Source organism: Phoenix dactylifera, chromosome 8 (genome assembly GCF_009389715.1).
Source record: "Phoenix dactylifera cultivar Barhee BC4 chromosome 8, palm_55x_up_171113_PBpolish2nd_filt_p, whole genome shotgun sequence".
Lineage (NCBI taxonomy): Eukaryota > Viridiplantae > Streptophyta > Magnoliopsida > Arecales > Arecaceae > Phoenix > Phoenix dactylifera.
This window is the reverse complement of record NC_052399.1, coordinates 2,426,255-2,445,675: the sequence shown is the minus strand read 5'-3', so window position 1 is coordinate 2,445,675 and position 19,421 is coordinate 2,426,255. Positions and strand designations below refer to the sequence as shown.

At 38.8% G+C, this 19,421-nt stretch overlaps 2 protein-coding genes across 4 annotated transcripts; one reads left to right on the top strand and one right to left on the bottom strand.

The window, feature by feature from the left end:
• Window positions 1-699: 699 nt before the first annotated feature.
• On the top strand, window positions 700-14,106 carry LOC103701944 (oligoribonuclease-like). Of its 3 annotated transcripts, none has more exons than XM_039128633.1 (9): window positions 700-804; window positions 2,778-2,966; window positions 4,131-4,265; window positions 5,806-5,882; window positions 6,610-6,691; window positions 6,791-6,846; window positions 9,830-9,916; window positions 11,147-11,237; window positions 13,458-14,106. In XM_039128633.1, the coding sequence occupies exons 2-9, from the start codon at window positions 2,855-2,857 to the stop codon at window positions 13,577-13,579; spliced, it is 762 nt and encodes a 253-aa protein (XP_038984561.1). In that variant the 5' UTR covers window positions 700-804; window positions 2,778-2,854; the 3' UTR covers window positions 13,580-14,106. The 3 variants fall into 3 exon arrangements, with proteins under 3 accessions (XP_038984561.1, XP_038984562.1, XP_038984564.1); XM_039128634.1 differs by having other exon boundaries at window positions 716-804; window positions 2,803-2,966; XM_039128636.1 differs by having other exon boundaries at window positions 787-804; window positions 2,799-2,966.
• A 4,377-nt stretch (window positions 14,107-18,483) lies between these two features.
• LOC103722990 lies at window positions 18,484-19,165 on the bottom strand. Its single transcript, XM_008813760.3, has one exon. It carries the CDS (start codon window positions 19,151-19,153, stop codon window positions 18,665-18,667), a length of 489 nt encoding a protein of 162 aa, XP_008811982.2. The 5' UTR covers window positions 19,154-19,165; the 3' UTR covers window positions 18,484-18,664.
• Between the last annotated feature and the right edge of the window lie 256 nt (window positions 19,166-19,421).

Sequence of the window (19,421 nt, the reverse complement as noted above, 5' to 3'; positions counted from 1 at the left end):
GCACATTTAGTTGCACGTATACATGAATTTAGAAGCCTGTTCCGGTCCATCCATTCGCAGTTCCCGTTTCTTGCTAATTAGCTTATGGTACCGACCATCGGTGCACATGAGAATCTTTCTGGGCCGCAACAAAAAGCTAGCTAAACCAATCTCCTAATGCCACGTCAGAGGAAGAGCATGTCGTGTGCGGGATCCCCCTGAGAAATTATTACATGGACAAGGTCCAGCGAACCAGTCCAAATCGCAGGGCACGTGTACGGTGGATAGCAGCATCCCTCGTTTGATCTTTAAATACAAAGGGTAATGTGGCGAGTGACTATTGGACTGGTCCACTGGACCTGGTGCATCAGTAGACTTGATAATGCTCCGCGAAATAAGAGAGAGTAAAGCGAAGCCGACGGCTAGGCGCCGCCGTGGGTTAGTTCCCTAATCCATACAAAGCTCCCGCTAATAGAAAACCTACAAGGCGCCTAGATTGCCGCCACGCGGGCACCCTCCAATCACGACCGCCCGCAAGAATCCACCGACACCACGCCAAAATCTTGCTGACGGCTGTGATCGGAAGTAAATGATTACGTGGCGATGATCAGTACACTTTCTATATAGCCTTAACGCCAACCGTCAAGTGCCCGAGGCCTCAGACCCATTAAACCCTCCTTCCCCTTTTTTTTCTCTCTCCCTCCTCCCCTCCCCAACGAGAAGGCCTCAGAAAGACTAAACCACCCCCCCCACCCCTCTCTCTCTCTCTCTCTCCCCGAGAAGGCCAAAGAAAAGACTCCTGCTGGAAGAACTGCGCCCAAATCGGTACCCTTGTTTCTTTCTTGTTAACCTCCTTTTATTCCGTTGATTTTTATTTCGATCTTTCCTTTCTATAATCGGAACCTTGAAAACCCGACTATTCACCGAGCAATCCGCTCTCTTTCATTTGATTTTTTTCGCAAGAAAAGCAACATCACTTTCCAGCTTAATCGCATTCTTGTGCGCAATTTGTTCTTTTGCTTTTCTAGTTCCTGTTCTTGAATTTGCGTACAATATTTATTTTTTTCTATTTTTTTCTTTTATAATCGGATAATATATGTCTTAGTTTTCCCCTCTTTTTTTAGGTATTCGATTTTGCATTGCAATCTCCAAGAGCAAATCTTTTTGTGTTGTAAAATTTGTAGATACAGATGGGGAAGTTGGAGTGACTGAAATTTTTGTCATTAGTGGTTTGTATGAAAAATGCATTCTTTACTATGTCTTACAACTACGCTACTTGCGGATTCTTGATGTGCGTGATTGATAAATTGTGCACAAACTTCTTCTGTTACCTGTAGTGCCTGCCGTCAAATTTAGGTTGTCACTAAAAATAGGTCTGGAAGAAATTTCTCGATGCATCTCTCCCTGATGCACAATGACCTGGCTTGTGATTTGCTTGGATTTTAGGCAATCCTTGGATGCAAATTGGCAAGTTGCCTGCTTGTTCCTCCATCATATTGTGTTGTCCTTTCATTGCCTCTCCAATTGAAGGACTCATACATTTGATGGCTGCAGTGACTTCTAGTTGTCCTTTCACCGCTGAAAAAACTGACCTGCTGTAATGTGAAAACCCTTTTCTTGAGTGAGCTTATTGATCCTTTTAATCACTTAATGTTGATACAAAAGATAGATTATAGGTATGCAATTTACTGGTTATGAAGATTTTCTCCTTTTCTTTATAGTATAGTCTTCATATTCTATATGTCTTTAGTTGAATAGTGTGTAACTTATTCTTTTTTTCCCTTTATGAAAGGGAGGAGAAAACCATCCATTTGTATAGTTAAAGGAAACAATATTACAAGAGTTTATATTCTTCAAGGATTACATCAGAGGAGATAAGAGGTTACAAACATTAGAATGAGATGTCAAAGAGTTTGGATTACACAAACCCCCCTATTTCTATGAATCTGCAAAACATTTGCAAGCACGTCTTTTAATTGCCTTTTCTTTCCAAGGAGAACTCTATTGTTCCTTTCCTTCCAGTGCCCAGCAGATCGCAACTGTTAATTGATTCCAGGTTGTTCGCCAATCTTTTGGTGCGCTTTTCCGGCTCCAATCTGATCAACGAGAAGATGTTGACCTGGGCAAAGCCATTATGTTCAACTTTTGTGGAATGAGTAACCGATCAATGATGGCTCTCTTTTGTTATACTGGGAGAAAATAGAACAGTTAGGATTAATAATTTCTTGAAGGACATTAGGAAATAACCAATTGAGGCAAGTATCTCCTAGGCAAGGATCTTGCCAAAGTGGATATCTCTTCCATTCCCCAAGATGAATCTGATTCTATTCTACAGGGCTGGTAAGGTTTTGATCACTTCTTTCCAAACACTTGAGACTTTCCTTATTTTACAATTGCATAGCAGTCTCAGCTGCAATCTTTGATGATAAGCCTGCTTGACAAAGTAACTTACTTTGCATCTATAAGTATGTTGGATGATAAGCCCATATCGCAAAAGCAGTGGGCTTTGTGAAAGATTAGTAATTTTTTGGTGTAAGTGTATGGCCATATAATGGTGCTTTATTATGTGAATATGTGTCATCTTGCATCAAATTAAACTTCACACGAGTTTATATATACTTCCAGCTGATAGACAAGAATTGACTGACTTCTAATTATTTGCAATATCTTGAACATTGATTATAATTTTTATATCCAGACCTTGATTAGTAGTTCTCATTTTTGGGTTACTGGTACAACTTTTTTGATTTGTTGGTATTAGATACTATTATCTAACTGTAATTGACCTTTAACTGAAGGGAGTGCTGTTTGTGACCAAGAAAGAAAGAACGCGGTGGATTTTATTTTCTTGGCTGCGTGAGGAAATTTTCTAGTAATGAATAATCTTTCAAAATCCTTCTCGCTTCTTCATGTGGATGCTGAAGATGATAAGGAACAAATAGTCTCACTTACAGTTGCCAAGGATAAGAACCACGCCACAAAATCAGGTTGGTTTGCTTCTATGAAAATACCAGTATTACAAGTGCACTTGTAGAATATTCAAAATAATATCACGGCATTGCAGAATTTAGTTGCAAGTTCTAATTGCTTATTATTTCATAGTTGAGTGATTTCATTTTGGACTGTGGAGATATGTTATGCCAATTGGTAAAGGACCTTTACGCACATCTGGATGCATTTAATGTACCCGTAAATGACCAACATGCATTTTAGCATTTTCGATTCCATTTCAATAATGCTAAAGGCCATATTGACCATTTCACCAATATTTATAAAATTTTCAAGACAAATATGCCATTTTTAGAACCCTACTCTTGTATATGTATGTATATAAATAATGTTAGAAATATGTACAGAGCAAGTGCACTGATGGAGCTCTTTTTGACCTATAAAGTAGGGCAAATTTAATTCTAGTTGATTATGGTCAAGCTTAAAGCTTTTCAATGAAGGTTGCTCAAAAGAATTAACTAACTTGATTTAAACCAAGGATTCCTTAGCTTGTTGGTAGAATGGTATATAAAAAGCTTCAAATTGAAGGGATCGTTAGGAGTATTGTTCCTATATCAGAGGTTCTCATCTTCTCCTTTGTTCTAGACTTTCTCCAAGTCTAGGGGAGTTTTGCAAGGTTGCTCCTTGGTTGCATGAGCCTAATTTGTGATTTATTCAACTCTTTCCTTAGTCGATCTGCGAAACATTTTGTTAACGTTTGTGATTTAATGAAATCTGTGACTTTTCCAACTTTCTCACCCTCTCTCTCTCTCTCTCTCTCTCTGTATATGTGTTTGTGTGTACGTTCTAACATTAGAATTCCTCGTTTTATTCAGTAAAGAAAATTGCACCATGATCTATTGAAGCTTGAAGGATGCATTAATTTTGCTATTATATTTTCTCAAGCCACTGTGTGCTACACTGCCTATTATAGTTCTGGAATTACTCTGATTTGTTGATTTGGAGAACTGTGGCGTTTTTTTTTGCACCTAAAATTCTTGTCCATTAGTGACTTGCTGCATCACTAAATGGAACTTTGATGATTAATGTATCTGTTAGATAGTATAATGCCACAAACTGATAAAATATGTCAATGTCAAGTAGATGAGTCACTTAATCAATGAAGTTTCTTTACATGATGTTTGGATGTATTCTATGTGCAGATAAAGATAAGAAGAAAGGTGAATTGTCAGGGAAAACCACAACTCCAAAACTTGATAAAGTAAATGAGGGAAGTCTTTCATTATCTTCGGGAGACTACAGAATGCCCCTTGTATGGATTGACTTGGAAATGACAGGTGTCCTTGTACTTTAATTGCTGCATTAGAAGTTGTGTACCATTAGTAACTAGAAAGTTAATTAGATGTTCATTTATGTTTATGTTTGATGTAACAGTATATCTTGTCATTATATAAGCAGAGTTGTTATAGTTTATATCATGGTCTGCCGTACCGGTCTGTATCGGCCGGTACGGGCAGATACGTACCGGTCCCAAGCCTACGGGCCGATACGTACCGGTCCGGCTTGGGACCGGTACCAGATCAGCGTGCAATCCGGTATCGGTAGCTTATCGTTGGAGAACCGGTATGGACCGGTACAGGACCGATATGGACCTGTACGGGACCGGCATAGGACCGGTACGTGCCGGTCCGGGCCGCCATCGGTACGCTGACCAATACCGGTACGGCGGACCTTGGTTTATATCATTCAACATATTTCTTTTAACATAGATTAACAGTTTGTATTGTGCATACAATAGCTCATTTTTTTCTATGGATCTATAAAATAAATTAAATTATAGATGAAGTCAGACGTAGATTATATGATTGAAATACTTTTACTGTTGTCATCTTCTGTAATGACAGCATTTATGTGGGTTGGATATACTTGAATAAGTTTTTGCACCTCTTCATTGAGAACAAATCCTTGTTCCTTGCTTATATATACACTATGATATGGCCAAAAGTTTTATTTGGTAATTCTGATGAGTCAAACAAACCAATTGGCTATGCCAGAAGAGTGGTGAGAATAAAGAAACTTCTAATGAACACAAACTCAAGGTGCTAGAGCTAAAATACTTAAAACTTTTTAGTAGTTTGTGGATAATAAAGTAGCCCTGATAAAACTGGCAGACTACACAAATGCACGCCAAGGAAAAATAGCCAAATTATAACAGATAATACATCTTGCTGACCTTGACAGATGTTTACAATGCATCATAGGCTACATGTCTCGTTTCACTTTCCCAGAAACTAAGTTGCAAGAGAACTAGACAATTCCCAGGTACTGGGAGCTTATAAATTCATAGGTGAAGGCACTTGACCTAGGTGATCTTGTTTGAGCATGAAACACAGGAAGAAGATAAGGAAAAAGAGAGATTGAAAAAGAGGAAACATATGGAATGAAACATGCAATAGAAAAGGGAAAGGGCAAAAAGAAGAAAAATAACAGAAAATACAAATTGAAAGGGAAAGTAACAGGGACAAAGATGAATAAGCAAAACAGAAGGCCAATTCTGTTTTGGTTGGGATGGACAAGATTGTCAACCAAGGAGTATTGATATTATTATAGTGAAGAAAAAGAATAATATATGGTAGACTTACTGGAACGTTTCCAAGTCAATTTAAAAATATTCTGATTTTTTATCATTAGTGTTTGAAGGTATAATACTTTACTTTCTAGAAGTGCATTGTGATTTGCTTGCTGGTAATTTATTGGGAAATTTTTATCTTGTCTTGAGTAGGCTATAAATGCTATTTTTGCTTCTGTGAATAACTTCATTTCTAATTGCTTTAACTTATCTCTTGTTTTTTCACTGTCTGCTTTGTGCACCACTAGGTTTGAATATTGAAGTTGATCGGATATTGGAGATTGCTTGTGTTATAACAGATGGTAAACTAGCCAAATCAGTAGAGGTGATTTACTTATTTGCTATGGATGTTTATGTTCTTTAAACTCATATTTTGTCATCTTCTTTTTCATCATATCAATGATGTGCTTGAAGTTACACCATGTTTTAGTTTCTCTTTTAATCCCAGCCTTTTTTTTCTTGCATAGAGATCTGATATATAACAAGTGCAAGATCTAAAAATAAGCTGCTAAAACTTCTCATTTTTTCTTGAACTGTCTGAACCTGAAGATTTTTTTTTTGTAGTTAAATGTTATTTAAAGAAATTATTCTACTTAGCATCTGGCATCAAGCTGTACACTTAAGAATCTAATAACTGCATTTTTTGTCCCACATATTTTTCCATAGAAATATGACTGTTAACAGTGAAATGTGAACAATCAACCGCCTAAATATGTGGTTTTAGCTTTGAGGAAAAATAAGCAGGTTAGGTTTAACAGCAGTTGGGTTCACTAGGGTCCATGGAAATGCAATTAGGGATCAAAGATGCGTTAATGACTTATGGGTTCTTGGCAACTAAAAGATTTGATCAACTTTCAATGTGTCTAGTCCCCAATTGATAATCTTTATGCAGCCCTTTCCATTATTTTCATTGCATTTTTCATTATCTCCAAGGTTATTTTTTTCTATATTGTGTACAACTCTTAATTGCGCCTAGGAGTTTTTCTTTTTGGTCTATTTCATTCCTTAAACTATATGACTTTAAACACGATCTAGCTACTTTTTCTACCCAGGGTCCAGATTTGGTTATTATCCAGACTAAGGAGTGCTTGGATAACATGGGCCAATGGTGTCGGGACCATCATGCAGCTAGTGGTATGTCTGTGAAATGATATGCTTCATTTTAGGAAGAAAGGTATTTTATCTTGATTATTTTTCTTCTGTGAAACTGAGTTTAACTTGAGTACAATTTAGGTTTGACTGAGAAAGTGCTACAGAGTAATATTACTGAAAACGATGCAGAGACCCAGGTATTTGAATCTCTACAAAGGCTTATTTTCTGCTTTTGGTCTTTTTTGTTCATTTTTTTTTTCAGGAGAACAATACATAAGGACGTATGCTGGTGTTATATTGCTGTTCAAATTTAATCTTACTTTTTATGCCTAACTGCCTCCAGTTGTAGAATAAGGTCCCAGGTTGTCGAGTTTTAGTTCTGGTCCTACCTTTTCTAACACATACAGCACACACGCATGCCATCCACTGCATATATGAGTGTATGAAATCTTGGCCTTCATACTTCCAACTTCAAATCCAATGAGGATTGGAGGCTCAAAATCCAATGAGGATTGAATTTATACATATACATGCTATACAAGCTAGTTTGTTTGGATACTATCAATAGTATAAAAGTTGTATATGCTTGCAACAGAAAATATTGACTTCTACAGGAACTTGACGTGTATGTGATATTCTTCCAGAATTTTTGGATTACATATTCTATGTATTTTAATTGTTTTTAATGGTGATGATGAACAATGTGGACATTCAGTTTGAATGGGACCTTTATTTTGCCCAATGGAGCATCCAACACTAAAATTATTTTTGCTTTGTGATTTTGATGTAAAATAGATAAAAATGTAAATAATTTCACATTTTGTAAAGCATTCCTTGTTGGTTAAGTTATATCAAGTAACAACAAAATTTAAATTTCATATTAGTTATATCAGTGTGAAGTGCTATAAAGAATTGCAGAAATGTTGGTCCTTGTAGATAAAGAATAATCACCATGGTTCCCAAAATTATCAAAACATCAAAAGAAGAATAATGCTTACTCAAGATACATTTATTTTGTTCTTCTATCTGGCATCTCTTGGGATTGTTGGCCAAGTAGGACTCTGCAGCCCAACTGGACTATTCCACTTGGATCCCTTCAGCCATCAGGAGACTAAGTCAGATCTTTATAGATGTTGTTCCAATGAGGATGAGTACTCCTAATATGATGGGAACTCCCATTCGGGACACTATGTTTTATGTCTAAGGGCTGATGAGGATGTCGCTATCTCTTTCATTCTCTCTCATTCAATTCTTGCCAGTAGTATCACCATCCATTGCCAGGCTTGGGTTTGAGCGGTGAATGACTAAGCCGTGCTCTTCAAGAAAATATTGAAAAAAAACTACCCTACAGGATACTACCATGGGCTCCTAGAATATTGTCTTGTCCACAATGTTTTCAGGATGGAAAACTAAGAATTGGGCTGATTGAAACAACTGGTGATGTAAGAGTACTGTGATAACATTCGAAAGGAATCTGCACTTCTAGAGGTAACTATAAACATCTGTGACAACAACTACATATACAATGAAAAACTGGGCAATTTGTGTAATTTAAGTCCGTTGTATGACTAAACATGCTCTAGCTGATGGCATTATGATAAATGACAGTGAACTACATTTCAGTCCAGCAGAATATTGGTCTCAAACAGTGAAGATAATCTCGAATTTTATGGGAACATTTTATCTTAGTGCAACTTTTCTCTCTTTGATGAATCTGTGAACAATCTTGTTTATGAGTGATCTCTCCATATGGTGAAGGGAAATGATTAACAAGTAATTATGGCATCAGCTTTTTAACTTTTAGGTAAATAGAATTAAATATATAACTCAAACTAAAGTGTCTAGAAAATCAATTTCAATGGATTTATTTTTATTTTTCTTAAAGAAAATGAGAGGAACACTGTTTGTGAATAGAGGGGGAAGAGGGATCCAAGGTTACCAAAACTTTCTAAGCCTTCAACTTTCTTAATGAGAACTGAGAAGGGCTAATGGGCTCCCAGCTAAACCTCGTAGGAAGGATTCAGATGGTTCTTTTTTCTTTTATTCGATGCTTTTCTTGCTAAGTGCCAGTTACCTCTTTTCGTGATATCTAACTGTTCCATGCCAAGCATGCAATGTCACAAGTGAAGTGGTTTTATCACAGCTAAACTTGAACATGGTAAGTTGGTAATCACCTGCAGTTTAAGTTAAGACCTTCCTCTCAAAACCCACAAACTGGCAAAATCTGCTAACTTGTATATCTGCCATATGAAACGATTGTGATCATGGTAATATATTATTAAAAAATACTTGTTTTATCAGTTGTCCTTTTTGAAATGAGATCTTGTCCACAGGAAACAAAAGAACAAAAAAGCATTCTGATATTAGTTTATTAGGAGCAAAGGTAACATCCAAAACTGCAGAAGCTGCATTGTGAAACCATAGGAGTGAATTTTGACATGAATATTAAGACAAAATGTAATGATATTAAAAAAATTGGTCTTTTAACAGTTGAAGAAGTGATCATCACATATTTACTAAGATAGTAACTGGAAAGATGAAAAGTAGTGGGAGAATGTAGAGACTGTCATCAATAATTGGAAGAAGGATGCAAGAAAGTTATTAGATGGCTAGCTTCATGATCATTGAAAACAAAAACAATTTCAAATGGATATATTTGACAAATTCTGAGTCATGTTATAAGGAGTGCTGATGAGTTTAGGAGCTCAAACTGCGACTAAGTTTTACCAAACAAATTCAGACCAGTCTTTAGGGCTACTAATCCTTTTTTTACTTGCAATAGTGGAACTCATTGGAGAGGATATCGGAGTATTCGTATGTAATATGGTTTGATTTAGAAAGACACTTGGTTTTTTAGTATGTTGACCCACTGTTGGAATTTATGATTGAGTCATTTGTTGCGCTTTATACTACCGAAAGTTTGCTGCTTTTGTTCTTGCTATTATCATTGACAATATTTGAAAAATTGTTGCATGCCATATATGTTTTCCTGAATGTTTCTTTACATTATTTGTTCTCTTAAGACATTACATGTTTGCAAGTATCCCATGTATATGTTACTTGTAGTGAATGCAAGTGGGAATGTTACAAGACATGATTTTTTCCCCTTGATGCAATTTTCTACCTAGTTGTTTGTAATTAAACTGCAAAATTAAATGAAACAAACCCGACATGTTGCAGGTTATTGACTTTGTCAAGAAACACGTAGGCTCAGATACACCACTTTTAGCTGGAAATTCTGTTTATGTGGACTTTTTGTTCTTAAAGGTTAGTAAGTCATTCATCATTTGTCTTGTTTCATGTCGATTCTTATGTACAATGTTAAATTTTTGAAGATAAAAAACATTATTATCTACTGTATAAACATGTAAAGATAAAGAATTTTCCTGCCAAATTCTGGCCTTGGTTGATGAAACTGACTGGTTATTGTGTTTCTGGGTGTTGTGTGATCACAGCATACTTCCAAGACTTCAGGGAATTATGGGTCTAAAGTTAGGCTGGCAAAATTCTATGGATTTGAATGTTTGCAGTGAAGCAGTTCGTGGAAGCGAGCATGACAAAAATGAAAAATCTGAGGTGGATATTTCATGACACAAGGATTAGGGGACATGAGCTGAGTTTGAGTGAGCTAGAGCATGCCCATGTTTAGCTCATTTTATAATTCTTAGCCAAGCTCTTGCTTAGGTTAATGACACAATTAATTCTAAGGTGAGCTCAAGCTGTTAATATGCAGCTAGTTTAAGGGGTCATTGAGAGCTTAGTGTCCCTTAAGGCTTTGATATGTACTCCTTGAGCATAAATATAGTAACATATGTTTTAAATCCAATAACATAAATATTATAGTATACTTATATGTAGTTTCTTGATTATGAGCAAAACACAAGGAATTGAGCAAATTTAAATTTCAAGCTCATATTCCAAGTTCAAGCTCAGCTTATTTACTAATCAAATGAGCACTGTTGAGCTGTGCATGAGCTGCTCATCAATGACTTGCTCATATGACTGTCTAGGGAGGACATGGTAAGGAATGAATATTAACTTGTCCATTTCATGACTTGCTTTTAGATTCTCTAATTTAGACCATCTTGGATCACAGTGTTTTTCTAGTAATATTGGAAAAGTCTAAACAATGAACAAGCTTTAGAAGAAACAAGATGCATATCGGTGCCAGTTCAATGAGTTCCAAAACTAGGACTACTCCATGTCTTCTAAGGAGAAATATATTTAATTCCCTTAGCAGTTTCTGGCTTTTGTTTCTCTTATCTGAATATAAGAAAGCTTAATCAGCTTTCGCTCTTGTGACATATGAGGTAATGGCGTGGGGCTGTTGCTGCTCTTTTTGTTTTGCACCGTCTTTGAAATCACTGTTTTTTCGTCTTTTTTCCTTATTTCCATATTCATGGTGATTCTTGATTGTATATACATAGTCTACCTTGTATTGCCACCCTATCGTTTTTATGTTATTTTTCTTACTTTTGCTGGTCGACTTCTGAACAGAAATATATGCCAAATCTGGCAGCTATCTTCCCGCATGTACTTGTTGATGTAAGCAGCATCATGGCTTTGTGCATCCGTTGGTTTCCCAAAGGTAATGCATTACTTATGATTATCTTATGTTTATCCATGATCAGTTCATAAGTATCCTTTAATCATGAAAAGGCTGTCAAATATCTATTTTCTGCTGGTCTCTGAAGCATGTATCCACCCCCCCCCTCCGCGCCAAAAAATAAGAAAAAGAAAAGTAAAAAGAAGAAAAAAAAGAAACTAAAAAAAACTGACCTCCACTGTGAAGCCAAAGATGCATGTTAATCTGAATAATCAGAATTAGATGGTGGCATCTTCACTTTCATATGTTGTGGAAAGGTTCTCTGTTAGTTTTTTGCTCTAAGCACATTATATGATTTTGTGGGATAACTCAAGCTTAAATGTCCACTATGTTTAAATTATGTCAACCATATTGTTAACTAAGCTTCATGAAGATTATCATGACTTTTGAATTGTAACTGTTGGTTCAATGTTGGATGTATATTCAGATCTAAAAGCACTAGCAGAACAAATGGACATAACAAATAGAATATTGAAAATGCCAGAGTCGGTGAAGCTTTTTATCTTATGCTACCATGGTGCAATGCTGACTGCATCCGACAGCTGGTAGCTTTTGTATAACTAGAAGAAAACTGTTATTATCACAAGTATGTATGAATCATATATAATGAGTCCTTGACAGTAACATAAAGTTGGATCTTTGAAGTTGAGATGTTTGCAAATTTGAGCTAATATTTTTATATTAAAGAAGATATTATGCTCCACATGTACTTGATTACTGTTCTTCTGTTTAAGGCTGAGAATCAAGTTATGAAACACAAGTGTCTCCGCAATCATCAGGGTGAAAGAATTCTCATGTTGGGCTTGTATAGATTTTTCATTGAAGTATTTTTATCAAGGACTTTCCAATAAACACATTAATTGACATTAATAGAAAGTGAAATAGCAAAATTATCAGGGAAGTTAAGACATTACCACAGAAACAAAAAATCATGGAAAATGGTTGGTTAGCCTTTTAGATAACAAGAGCATAATCTTGTAAGTTCATCAATACAGCAGTTGATTCCCACCTTTTTTTTTGAGAAAAGATCTCACAAAAATATCATTCTGGATTTTAACAATATATCTAGGCAGGTGAAGGAAGGGCTAGAAATGAACAGATCTAGTGGTCTTAGTTTTGTGTCTAACTTGGAGGTCTTCCAATGGCTGGTTTTACAAAGAGGGACTACAAAGCTATCAAGACAACAACAAATAAAGGATTCCTAGATAGAACTAGATTGTCAGATTTTCTTTTGTAATAATAAAAATTGATGATTGTGGGTGGACTGCTTTTAAGTGGGTGTCTTTGGAAGTATTCTAACGGTTTATGATTGATTTTCTAATTACTAATGATATAAAACTTGCAGTGTCTCTAGGTTTAAGTCATCATATACGACCACTTTGTTGAACTGTGTGCTACTGGTTTTGAGTAACCACTTGTCTGGTTGCTTTTAGTATTTTTTTCAGAATGTCAGCATGCCCCCGTCTTTTGTGACAGACCAAGGTGCAGCTATCAGATATGTGAAATTGAAACATTTGGATGAGTGAATTCACACAAACAAGTAACCATGAAAAGTTTTATATGGGTATCTTATTACATTAAGGGAGAATGATAGTAATCCATGCCAGTGTGAGTGATAATTTAATGTGATTTTTCCATGAAACATGGCCAAACCGTGTACTCCAACTTGATTTTTGGATAGTATATAATTGTTCTGTGGACTATTGGTTGTTTAAAATATGTATGTATCATGGGGAAGTTGCCTCGTTTAGTTTATTATGTATATTTGTTGATTATCACCATCTACTGGATTCAATAAATTGCATTCTATATATATAAGATTTTTCCAACATTGCCTCTCAAATTATGAGCCCAAGCTGTTGAATGAATTTGGCTTCGCTGGCATATTGAATTGTGTTTTGTTCAATGAAAGCACCAGCTCCTTGTTCTGAATTTGTAGATTCGAATTTCACACATTTTTATCTGTGGTTCAGTGGTTGCCTTCTGACTTGTGAGACCACTTACCTCTAAAAAGAATTCTCTATTTGTATTTTAATAATTTTAGGATATTAAGTAGAGCTAGTGTTTGTTTTTTTCTCACCTTTTTGGTCTTTTTCTTCATGACTACTTTGACGATGGCAATATAAAGCAATAGTTGCTTGCTTCATATCCTGATAAGTGGCAGAACTAATATATACCTTTCTCATACTTTGTCTTTGACAGAAAAAAGAAGAGCACCTGCAAAGGAAAAGAAGCATAGAGCTATGGATGATATCAAAGAGAGCATAAGGGAACTCAGATACTACAAGGAAAGCATTTTTAAAGCACCAAATAAGTCCAAATAGTAACTAAAATAAGATTTCTGTACTGCAATACCTGATTGCCAATTTAAGTCAACATTGAAGGGGAAAATTTGTTCGAAACTGTCAGTGACATTGGAAGGCATTAGCTTTTGCTAGTTGAATGATTCAACTGCCCATGGAATTCCTACTGATTAGTTGATGACCGGGTGGCTTGTTGCATGATACCTGTCGTTTGTTGGAGATCATATTTAGATGTATTATTGTGTAAAGCAGGAAAAAAAAATAAAGTAGTTTTCATCTGTAAAGTGTCTTTCTGGGCACGGTAAGCTTTTTGCTTGCTATGTTGCGACTTCTTCACATTGTATTTTGTGTGGTTTTGGAAGGATATAAGTCTGTCGTGGGTCCTAGGCCAGCTACGCTTGTCAGGTGTCGAGCGGCCTTCAAACAAAAGCCCTGCTTGATATTTCAGATGGGGATCATGGACCTGCAAGCTCTTTCCTTTCAAGGGGATGATGCCCTTACTGCTAGCCAGAAATATGGGAAAAAAATAATTATTTGGTTGCGTGCTATCTTGCTGATGTTGGCTTAGTTTATGAATTGGTAATGTAGCTTATCGAAGATTTTAAAGGTGGCTTAATTTCTGGATTATTCTCCAGGTATGGTTGATGAGAACTAGTTCCATGAGTCTTGTTCGCGTCTTTGTTAGCAGAGCTAACACTTGAAGATTTTCTGTTCAGGCTCTCCATCAGTATTTTCCAGCTTTCCCAGCACAGGTTTTTGCTATCTTCCTTGATGCTGTGGCGAACCTGCTGCAACATATTATCTACTGGAAGTTTCTCTTTATGATTCGTATCAAATTGTCATCAGCAATAGTGGTGGACACTATTTTTTTGCATCAGTTTCTTTCTTTTTTGTGTTTTTTTTCCTTTTTTGAGAATCGGACTGAGGGTGCTAGCAATAATTATAAAGAAAATTGTTGAGAATTTTCTAGGTCAAACACTGCACCACAAGGAACCTCCTGTAAGTGGAGTTGCAACAGCCAAGCTATATCGCCCAGTAAGTCGTGTATGACTTGTTTGATGTAAAGACTTTGCGATCTTATCCTCGTTGGAGCGGAAAGGTTCTTGTCTAGGGCATCTGAGGTCTTATCCTCGTTGGAGCAGGAAAGGTTCTTATCTGGGGCATCTGAGGGTTCGGTATTCTTTTTCTATTATGAAAGTAAGCTTTCTTTCCTTTGTTTTCTTTCTATCTACCTGAGGTTGGCTTGTGTACAAGTACGGAAGTATCATACATAACAAGTACGGAAGTATCATACATAACAAGTACGGATATAACTAAAAAATCAAAAATCAAAATTTGCCAGGGCGCACTAGGCAACTCCGCCTCTCCCACCTATAAGTGGTCTTTCGAATGGTTGGCAACAAAAGAAGCCATACAATCCGCAGTTCTATTAGCCTCTCTGAACACATGCTTTGTCTGGATCGCTAACCCATCATGGCCTATAGCCCTAACATCTCTTAGCAGCGGTGGGTAATCGCCGACCCTCCTTGAAGCCTGCAGGATCTACCCAATAACCGTTGCAGAGTCACCCTCTAGAAGGACCTCTCTCTCCTGCAAGGTATGCCGTACATAACACAAACCAGACCATGCTGCTCTCAACTCCACTCCTGACACTGAGATGTCAAACAAGTGGCAACCCCCAGCCACAATCATCCTGAAATTCGGGTCCCTAATAACGAAGCCTGCTTTTCCCTTCCTGCTGCCTTGCAGGACGTATTCATCGAAGTTGACCTTAAGAAAATTCGGAGGTGGGGGCTCCCAAGTAAAAAACACCAAACGGGTCGCTTCACGAGCCGATGAGGAGCTCTAGATGTCCCGAGCTATCAAGGATATATCTGACCGGATTGCCTCAGAGGCCTCCACCGCCAATAGTCGCGCCCGCTGCATCACAACCCCCGGTGGAGGGCAGCTCTCCCCAAATGTCCATGCGTTCCTCACTCGCCAGATCTGATAAGTAATATAGGTCACCCGCACTACCTCCGATCTAGACTGCAGGGCCCCAGCCAAACGTCGAAGAAAACGAAGAAAGGACACCGCATGACACTAGAGCTCTGTGGGGAATCTCGCCCACCTCCAGGCCCTCCTAGCCCGGTGGTACTGGAAGATAGTATGGTCCAGCGACTCATCAGTCTGATGCTCAGGGCATTGGGGGTGGACACTCATGCCTCTTCCACATAGAAGAAATTTCGTCGGTAACCTATCCCAAGCGACCTTCCAAAGGAATAAAGTCACTCTGGGGTGCAGCCCAAACCGCCAGATCCAACCAAAATCCATCGCCGACTGCCCTCCATCTTGGACAACGCATGAGACGTCGGCCACTCTTACTCTAGATCTGCAAGATGAGCTCCATACCCTGACGTTAGGGCAGGGGTGCCCCGGAACTGGGAGCGACCGAATCCGCTTAGTAAGTGGCTCCCCGAACATTAGATCAATCCGGTAGGTATCCCACCCCCCACCTCCAGGAAGAAGAAGGTCACACATTCGAAGTGCGTCCCCAGCCTCGACACTAACTAGGGTCGGTCACCGCTGCAACGGGAGCTTGTCCACCCATGCATCCTCTACCATATCTACCTTCTGGTTATCACCAATCAATCACTTACATCTAGATAGGACCATAGGCACAAACCTGCAAATCTCACACCAAATTGGTGATGCTCTCTGACCCCCAAATGGGGACCCACTGCTCCCAACGGGGCCATATCATCATTTTTGATGTAAAGATAAAGAAGGAAGTCAGGACTTTCGACGGGGGCAGAAAGGCTACATTGGCCTCAATTACCGAGCAGCCTACATCTTGGGACGGTCTTATGTCATTGACCCTGCTTTTTCAGGGTAAGAAGGGCTAGAGGAAATGTAGCCTTTCTGCCCCCGTCGACTCCATCTGACTCCAAAGAGACTGCGGCTCCAAAATAATCCTGGTAGCATGTCGCGCAATCAGCGCCTCCATCCTAGTCAGCAAAGACTAAACACCCAACCCCTCTATCCTAGTCGGTTGGCATACCTACTCCTAATCCACCAGATGTACTCTACGGCCACCACCCTGCGACCCTCAAATGAGACTCTGGGCAAGTCTCTCAACCGTCGTCAACACTGGCTTGGGACAGCAGTGTTAGACATCAAATAGACAGCATCATCCCCTCTCTTTATCATCTGCCTTTTTCCTCTCGTCATCCGTTCACTCGTAGTCAATCGTCCGACCCTTTCGGCTCTCCTGCTAGTCAAACTTTCTTTACTGGGCCACTGTTTCAATACCCCCACATCTCCGTTGTCTCGTTAGGCTTTCCTCGTACGCTCAAATTCTCTGGTGAGGCTAGGGGTGACTCAACCACAGGTTTGGTCCTTAATTCTGTATGAATCATTACTGCCAAGTTGTCGCACCCTAATAATCGATGTAGGAATCTGTCATTTTTATGCTCGGGTTGTTGCTCATCAAGTAGAAGTAGCGTGGTAAATTTTAGCAAGATATGACACCATCTCACTCCATCTACTTGATGGAAGATCGGTGGAGCTTTTGCTGCTGCTTCTTGTCTCAAAAAACAATAAGATATGGCCCCGTATTCTGCTTTGTAATGCTTCTTAATTCGAATGGCAATTAAGACTTATAAATATTAAAATACTAAACTGAAGTGACCAAGTGGGACCGGGAATGGAGGGAGGGCCCCAAGGAAGAAAGATTCCCGTGACTTGCAATGACGATGGATTCGATCCGGTAAACGTACGTTTGAAAGCGAATGAACGCATAAATATGGCAATGCTAAATGATGATACATTCTTTTGTGAGCTCCGTTGATGGGTGCTGATTGGGAGGAAGTGGCAAAACCCATTCTTTTGTGAGCTCCGTTGATGGGTGCTGATTGGGAGGAAGTGGCAAAACCCAAGCTGGAGTTCCACTAGAAGTTGTTTGTATTGTTGATTCGGTGAAAGTGGAGCCGCAATGCATGGTCCACGTTCAAACTTCCTCCAAAACGGTGACTATGGTGACTTTTTGACTTCTAACTAGGCTTTTCCCTGGCACTCTCCAGTCTCCAGTCCAAGCGAGGACAACAGAGGATCTGAACTCTTTGCTACTTCCTCCCGGCCAGGTCGCACCAGGGAGAGGAGAAGAGGAGGGAAAAGTATAATAATTTCAAGCAAGAATGTTGAACGTTTTAAACCTAGTTGCCTTCATGTTTCACGGATCCTGCCAAGAGTCCTACTTCTCAACCTACTCTTATGAAAAAAAAGATGAATTGCACTAACAAATAAGAAGGACAAACAAATGAGACTCCCACCTCTCTCTCTCTCTCTCTATCTCTCTATCTCTCTCTCTCACACACACACATACAGAGGCATGTGTGCACACACTCTCTCACTCACTCTCTCTCTCTCTCTCACACACGCGCGCACACATGGCGTTGCGCGTGTCTGTGTGAATACTCTATTTTGCAAATTAATATATTACATGTTTACCCTCCAAAAATTGTTATTTATAAATATCTCTCAAATTATTTTGGTTTTGCATTGGATGCTTTTCTGTTAGATTCATCATTCATGCCTGGTGGTATTTAGAAATAAGTGTTTTAAGTATCATTTAATATCTTATCTTTTTATGTTTTTAAAAATGCAACACTAAATCTGCACTGAAAAGAGCCATATTTTTTCTATAAAAAATTATTTTTATACCTAAAAGAGCTTTAATTGATTTACGTTGTCATCCAAAAGTCTAATGAGAAACGCATCCGTGCAAAAACAAGATGAATTTAGGATATATATGAAAAAATAATTTTTGAAGGATAAACATGCAACAAACTTTATTTAGGAGGACACATATCCGAAAATTCAACCTTTTTTCTTTTTTTTCTTTTTTAGAGAACTAAGATAAAGTATTCATCTGAAATTAGACAGAATTTGAACCCAGATCATTAATGTTCAAATTTTTTCATAAAATTAATTATTAATGTGAAACCAATATTAAAAAATCTAGAACTTCATCTAAAGAAATAGAGGAATTGATTTAGAGCATATTGAGACGTCACCCAATTCACTCAACGTAGTAGCCCTACAGACTCATCCAGTTCAAACAACAAATTAGTTAAGATGGACTGCCGATAGAATCGACGGTGATGCCTCCACCAAACGCATCAAAATCAAGATGACCGAAGTGGGCACACTCAACGCGAGGAGTACCAGCATCCCGACGGCCAAGCTCGGCCGAGTGTTCATCAGAAAGGTCTGAAGCAGGCCCAGCGCCTCGCACACATCAGAGCCGTAGCTCGCGTAGTACCGCTTCTCCCACTCCATCCAATCGGACGGCGGCAAGTGGTCCTTCTCCGCCATCCGCATCTCGTGTATGCGCCGCCGGAGGACCAGCATGTTCTCGTCCACCAGCCCGCCCCCGGAATCCCAGCCGTCGGCCTCCCTCTTCGATGCACATCCGACGGTCAGCGGCCTCCTCCTCTTCTTGGGGAGCCGATCGGGGGGCGGGGAAGGCAACGGGAAAGTGTGATGGTGGTGGTGGTGGTGATGGCGCGAGGGAGGGAACGAGAGGTAGGGAGAAGAAGAGGGAGATGTTTCCATCGTGACTTAAAACGTTTGGAATGATTGCTGAGAGGGATTCCTTTATTTATAAAGAAAAGCCCCGGCGTGAAACGGGGAAACGTTTGGGAGATACGGGAAACGGGAATCGGTTCCGTGTCAGGCATGCTAGGGGAGCGCGACACACGGTAACTTAAGCGCGAAGTCACGGAAAGGATGGCGCGTCGTGTCGGGAAGGTTCCGTTCTTTGTGATGAAGACAGGAGAAGGTTGGCGCTATCTCAAGGCAGCGATGGAGAGGGAAGGTTCCT